At 32.0% G+C, this 7,687-nt stretch overlaps 1 protein-coding gene across 1 annotated transcript; it reads right to left on the bottom strand.

The window, feature by feature from the left end:
- Window positions 1-660: 660 nt before the first annotated feature.
- On the bottom strand, window positions 661-2,592 carry LOC123292049. Its single transcript, XM_044872559.1, has 2 exons — window positions 2,509-2,592; window positions 661-1,755 (listed from the first exon to the last, which is right to left on the bottom strand). The coding sequence occupies exons 1-2, from the start codon at window positions 2,530-2,532 to the stop codon at window positions 757-759; spliced, it is 1,023 nt and encodes a 340-aa protein (XP_044728494.1). The 5' UTR covers window positions 2,533-2,592; the 3' UTR covers window positions 661-756.
- Between the last annotated feature and the right edge of the window lie 5,095 nt (window positions 2,593-7,687).

Below are 7,687 nucleotides of genomic sequence, written 5' to 3'. Positions count from 1 at the left end.
ATTTTTCGCACAATTACTTTTCAAAAAAGCAGGGTGGTTTTTCAAGAAACATTTACTTTATAACATTTAATTAGCGAACCAACTCCTGAAAATTCTTTATTTATAATTTAAGATTTTCATTTTAATTTATTTAAACGTAAATTCTGAAAACTCCAAACAATTTTAATCAAAAATTGTTTTTCATTTACACTTACATTACATTTCAAAAAGTAATTGAGTGAAAAAATGAAAAATTTCACAAATAGTTTACGAATAACAAACGGCAAATTCCCAGTACAAAAAATTGGGAAATTCCAAAGTGGTCCGATTTTTAAAAAAATAATTGAGCGAAAAAATTTAAAATATCACGAATAAAATACGGCAAATTCCCAGCATGAAAAAATTGGAAAATTCAAAAAGTGGCCCGATTACATAATATTCAATAAGCGACAGAAGTTTTAAAATCGCTTTAGCAATGGGTTCCAATTGATATATTAAATTTTTCTTTACCAGCGGCTAGATATTCTGAAGTTTTTTGTCCCAAATAAATTGAATAAAAAGTAGGAGGTTAAGGAAGAAGCTTGGCTTACAAAAAAAAAGAAAGAAGCTTTGACGTGCTATATTAAAAAAAAAAAGAAAATAGAATCTGTTTTGTCACTTTTAAAATTTATTTGTCGTTGCAGAAAATACCTTATAAGGAATAAAACTATTCTTAGAAATAAAACTACGTGAAAATGAAACATCAAGAGCTCTCTTCTAAAAGATGGGAATGAAATCCTACCAAAGTTGATAATGTGGTAAATACATGTGTGGTAATTGAGGTTGATTGATAGATTTAAGTTTTAAATACGGCATACCATAGCTATATGGCACATGTATATCCTTATATGAATGGGCATGTGGGTGATCAAAATGTAGATTATTTGGCTTATGGGGAGGCGGAGGTATTCCCCAATGTGGATTCGGCGTATGGAATATATTATGCCATTTTTGTGCTGGACTAAGTGGCATATGTGAGGTGTCTATTATTAAATCTTTTGTAGGAGGTTTATTCTCCTCTGAGCTGTCTGGATCGTCTGGTCTAAGTGGTTCTCGACCTTGAATTAAAAATGTTTGTCCTCTTGTATTAAGGGGTTGGTAAGATCTCCTATTTTTTGAGTACTTGTATTTTAATGGTCTTGATCGCTTATGTTTAGAAGATTTTAATATTTTACCACGATTACGATGGGTGTTCGGAATTCCGTAAGCTGCCAACAATCGATTAATACGCTTCAGTTTTTTGCTAGGCGTAGATGGATATCGAAAGTGTTTTGGAGGAAGTTTCCTACGATATGGTAATTTTGTGTTTTCTTCTAGGCTTTTTGGATAGAATAAATTGTTCGCTTTCTTTTGTAAATATTGTTTCAGCTGCCGTAAATGCCATGGTGCAGTTCTAAATTTATGCAATATTGATTTTCTGTACGGTCCTTTTACCGTTGAATGCTTTGATGATAAAGATTTCCTTTTTAAAGGATGTCTGCCACTCAGTTTAGTTGTATGACTTTTTTTGAACTTTGCATTTTTTATGATTACGTTGTTTATTTTGTGTTTTGAAGGACTATTTTTGCTTAGGCCAATAGGATTTAATGCATTTTGTAACTCATTTATTTTGTGTATATGAGGACTTCTTGTTTTAACGTTCGCACGACTAAAAACGTTCCCTTGATCATATAGGCTTGTTTGTAGGTTGCAGTTGCCAAATAAATTCAAATTTATAAAATTAAAAGAAACACCAACCTAAAATAATTTCCAAAATTGTTAAAAAATGCAAAAATGTGTTAGTTATTAAGAAACGATAGTGTGGATGTTAAAGGTCAATCCCTGTGCAAAGTGATGTATTGGCAAAGAAAGTTCCTTAAATGGTCCCCTTATAGAATGGAAGTGACTAAAGTGATCATGATTTTTATATTCCAATCTATAGAAAGTTTAACGCGAGCACGCTTACGACCTGTATGCAAAAGAAACTAGTTACGAAACATTTAATTGTAATTATCTTTACAAGATATAGTCAAGAAACAAATAAAAGGTACAATTTTTTTGCGTCATGAATTTGCTTTCCCGTAAATAAATTTTTTCTCACTACAATAATATTTTTAACTCCATCTTACATTTTAGGTTCAAGAAAATTTTTCTTGTATCATGAAAGCCTTTTTTAATCCTGGTCCACCAAAAAGAGGTATTAAATGTTTAACGTGTCTGTAATTTGAGCCTGAGTGTCAACGTAGCTTCTAAAGGGAGTTGGGCATCGTATCTTCTAAAGCGATGAACCGATTTTGATTTTTTTTATGTTTCAAGTGCGAGTTTAGGGTTCCGTACTTCATACAAATTAGAAAAAAATCAAAATCGATTAATCCCTTTAGAAGTTACGATGCTCCACTCCCTTTAGAAACTACGATGACACTCTCGATCAAATTACAGGTACGTTCCATTAGGGCAAATATTCATAAATGATTATTAGATTAACTAAAAACAAAATAAATCATAACTCACCAAAAAATACACGAAGAGTTTCATAATTCCCGTATATTGAAAATTTTACTGTTAGTCATAGTACTGTTACCTAGATGATATATGTATGGTATCTCTGCAAGGTTTAGCCCATGAAATGGTGATTTATATAATCTCTTGTTTCCAATCAAATTTGATATATTTTTGATTTTTATGTTTTTGTAACCTGATAGGTGAATTCAATTTATTACCTATCGGCATTGAAAAAAATAATAAAATTTAATAGAGAGTTTTCCATTCATAGGTGTCATTTGAATATTAAAAAAAATAAAATAAATTTCTTTCTAAAATCGTAACGATAATTGTAGTTCAGTCCCAAATAGAAACTCTCCGTTTACTTGTCGAACATTACTTAAATGACCGTCACTGTCACCATTAGAAATTTCCAATTTTTAGAAGTGCTGTCTAAATAACAGTTCGAATATTATCTTCCTTCTTATAACACACGCCCGAAAATCTATCTTTCTGGCCTAGGGTCGTAATATACTATTTAATATACATTTATGTAAAATAATGTTGACTTGACAAAACCTTGAAAAATGAATAAAAGATGAATAGTACATTTTATAAGAACTTCAATGAAAGTTTAATGCAATTCTTAACACAATCCCAATGTGTAAAATATTTGATTTGAAGTTAAGTATATATTTTAAAAAAACATGTTAGCCTCTTTATAAGATATTTTTGCAAACTTATATTAAGAAATCGTTTGAAAAAAAGCAACTTAAACCAGGGTCTTGTTCAAGTTGCTTTTTTTCAAACGATTTCTTAATATAAGTGTGCAAAAATATCTTATAAAGGGGCTTACATGTATTTTTAAAATATATACCCAACTTAACGTCAACGGGAGTGAAAAAAATTATCAAATATTTTTAGTTACAATCATTGACTAATAATTATATAAAAATTAACTGACACTTACCCACATAATTTACCTCTATAATTGTGTAAGATTGAAATGCATGAATATGTACATTTAAAACAAACAGTTTGTAATGAATGTTTTTTGCAAGTGGTTACTTCAGTTTCAAACTAGGCAAGTACTTCAACAATCATATTCTTTTGAAATTTATGAATGATAGTAACATTACGGTTTTGCATGTAAAGATAAAAATATGTATATCGAAAGTATGCAATTTAGAAAGGCGAACGTTAGATTTTTAACAAACCAACCGATTGGTAAAATTTTTGGAATTTAGTTCCTTTTCGCCCGTTCAGGGGACGGAGGCTAAAACCAAAAAAGTCTGACACGTACCGAAATCAATTTATGGTAATGAATTACAAAAAAAAATTAAATATACCCAAATTAAATATAGCGAAAAGAAAATATTTTATACCGGGTGTTCCACGGTACCTCTCGCTCTGTTTTAATGCAACAATCATATGTAAACTTTTTTTTAACGCAAAGACATTCCTAAATATTGGAAAATTTGTCATCTGTATATAAGCGTACCATTGCGCATTGCAATAAATCAGCTACTATGGATTTTTAACGCTTTCATTTTCATGCCTAAGGCAGTAAAATGAATTAAAAATACTAAAAATAAAATTTCGGCACATTATATTTGAATTAGTCCAATTTCGTCGTCTACCACAGTCATTTTGTAACAGGTGTCTGATACGCGGTGTAGGCACAAGTAAGATTTTTACGAGAAGAATTCGGCCAATTTCATTGTCCTAATGAGCGAACAATTAGCACCATTGTAAAAAACTTCGAAGTAAAGTGTAAGCATTGAAAAAAAAGGTAAGACGTGTGTATTATCGTGGCTTGTGTTCAATCAAGATTACGTCACTGGATTTCTTTTTGTGGGGTTTTCTTAAGATTCGCATCTATACCAACAAACCCGATACGTTGAAGAACCTAAAAGCAAACCATTGTCAATTATAACCAAAATAACGTTCTGAAACTTTCGAAAAGGCATATTATATTACCACGAACCACGAATATACTGCTGAAAATAGATAAAAGTATGTGCATGAGAAAAATATGTGCATAAATACACGGGTAGATTTCTTGAGGGCACAATAATGAATAAATCTCAATAAAATTATACCTATTAAAACGTGATCAGAAGTGGTTTCAAGGATAACCAAAAAAGTCCTTCGTAAGCTTACTTGGATAGTTAAATGGATTTTAAAGTGTAGCTTGGACACATGCTATTATTAGTATATTTAGTGGTTTTATAGTATCTTCCTTGCTCTCATTTTCAATTTCATATTCTGTATTGTTATTTCTGTATAAAAATATACCTCCTAACAATATACGGCCTAGAAAATATTTGCTTCGTATATACGATGTATTCTATATTGTCTACTTGTTTCAACGTCTCTACAATAGTAACGGTATTTACCATATGTATGTAACATGGTCCGAGAGTTGATGAAAAGTTTCATACCAAATTTGTTTTTTTTTAGTTTTTTAGTTAGCAGAACAATATCCTTAAAAACTTGATAGAATAGTTTTATTCACTGTTTTATTATTTAAATTATTTTAACGTTCCAGGGAAACCTTAAGGTTCCTTCATCCGCATTCTCGACGAGTACCCTCGCCAAAGTTTGCCGAAGAGAGGCACTCAATACCACACTCTCGTCTTACTACGCAAGTATCTCATACAAGTAACGCCTAAACTTGCGCTTGGCACCTCATATTTCCTTTGATTCAGGTACAAAAAAGGGATTTTTCACCGAATTCGGGCTGGGTGAGACATGACTAGGTGAACTTCGCGCCACTTCGCGAGAGTGTGGAGGAAATTTACAAGTCAAAGTTCAACGTTGGACAATGGGATGGCTTAGCCTTAAATATTTTCAATCTCTTATTTTCACATATCATTTGCAAAACTAGCCAAAATACACTTTAATAAAAAAAAAAAAAGATCAAAAATTTTTTTTAAAACTGAAGTAAGAGAGAAACTGAAAGACTGAAACAACAAATTACAGGCATTTATGAAAATAATCTAGAAAGGTAGGTAATTGTGGTAATGGGGAATTAATAATGAAGCACGGGAACTGTTTGATAAGAAAATCGACCCCCCAACATAGCTTTTAGCCAGGAAAAAGGCTTCGTAGCTATGTAACGTTGGATGACAGATTCTTAAATACCGAATAGTCAGATGAAATGCTAGTTATTTTCTAAATTAAACAGTATTCTTAGACGAACATAAGAAATAAGATTAATGCTCCCTTGTTAAATCGTGACATAAATCAGATGTAAGAAATGGGTTTTCAGATACTCGCACGATTACTCGTTATTTCTTCTTGAAATCGCAGTTTCCCTCTTATGATCAAGAAAGCCAAAATATTTTATATTAGACTCTCGTACCAATACTATGAATGTTCTAATGTATATATTAGACCAACAACAATGATGTACTACCTACTAACATTGGTTTTATTATTATATTTCCATATCTACCTACCTACCTACATAGGTACATAGCGTATATAGTTGATATTATACTTACTACTTGATACAATAAAGTACTTGTTTGTATTGTAAACTTGAACAAAAGATGGTTACTACGTTGGTACTTGATATCATGCATGGGATTATCATATGACTATCGTATCATGTAAACTATATACGAGGCTATCCAGTTAAGGCTGTTGTCTTGTAATAGACAAAGTCCAATATATTCTTTTTTGGCATCGCCAGGATGAACTTTTGATATTGCAATTTATGAAAAAATGTAATAATTTATGAAATAATGTAATTGTAAAGTCAGCACTACTCTACAGTTGCCAAACATGGAGAGTTACAAAAATCATCTCTAGCAAAATACAGACATCCATTAACAATTGTCTTAGAAAAATACTAAACATCTTTTGGCCAAATACAATATCCAATGTTAACCTGTGTAAGAAAACAAATAAAAAACCCATAGCAGACGTCATCTAGCATTGGAAGTTTGGCTGGATCGGCCATACGCTAAAAAAACTTCCTGAAGACATCTGCCGACAGGCATTCGATTGGAATCCACAAGGCAGGATAAATGGACCTCACATCACCTGGCAAAGAACCGTAGAAAAAAAGACAGAACTGGAAGGCAAAACCTGGAGTTAAGTCAAGAGTACTTGATATCATGCATGGGATTATCATATGACTATCGTATCATGAAAATTATCTGCGAGGCTATCCAGTTAAGGCTGTTGTTTTGTAATAGGCAAAGTACAAAGTCTTCTTTTTTTGGCATCGCCAGGATGTATTTTTGAGATTGCAATTTATGAAAAAAATGTATTAAAATGGAGTACTCTGGTCTCCAGGTACACCGAAAAATATTTTACACATTATATTCGTGATCACCGACCTCGAAAACCCTTAAGTAATTCTGTTGGATGCATTTTACTGCAATTGGGAGACATACTTGGGGATGAGGTGTACGATTATGTTGTCCTGGTCATCAGTTGTATCAAGAAAACTTTTGAACATCATATTCGTGATCAACGACCCCAGAAACCTCCGAGTAACAAAATTTATCCAATTTCGTAAATTATTCCTGGCGATAATAAAAATATATTTATGACTTTTATAATTGACTTCCTGGATCTGTCTCTCCCGAAACTAAATCGATCCTAAAGGTTCTACCATCTCTCCTTTCTTATAATCCAAGATTTTTGACAATATTGTATCAATATAACAGCTTCAATACGTATATTTAGCAACATTAGTCGTTTTAAGGATTTCTTTTCTTGGGATAACGCAGGCAGCTCCCATATACTGTAAATGATTACACAATGCGCATCAAATACAAGTTTTCCACCCTTAAAATGCGCCGTGGTAGAGGCGAAACGGACCAAATATGACAAATTACCAAGCACCAATCTTATGGAAATGGGTTCCCTCTTAAATTTTCTGAACTTTTTTATATGTCACAGCTCTGAGCATTCAAACTTTGTGTCTGCAGCTCCCGAAAGGCTGCGATCTTTCTTTTGGATCTTTGAAGAGGTCATCGAACCATACTAAAACATGTATTGTTGGTATAGGATGTAATTTTCTAACTACTGCTACTTTCATGAGATCGATCAATTATTTCTTTTGTACGATCGATGATTGCTAAAAAGTTTACAGTACTCTTGCACTTTTTAATGTACATTGTAAATTTACTGTAGTCATGTGAATTAATATCCCATGAAGTATTTTTTATTATAAAATTACATTCTTGTA

The sequence above is a fragment of the Chrysoperla carnea genome, chromosome 2, assembly GCF_905475395.1.
Source record: "Chrysoperla carnea chromosome 2, inChrCarn1.1, whole genome shotgun sequence".
Taxonomy (NCBI): domain Eukaryota; kingdom Metazoa; phylum Arthropoda; class Insecta; order Neuroptera; family Chrysopidae; genus Chrysoperla; species Chrysoperla carnea.
The sequence above is the reverse complement of the archived record's forward strand: the minus strand, read 5'-3'. Positions and strand labels throughout refer to the sequence as shown.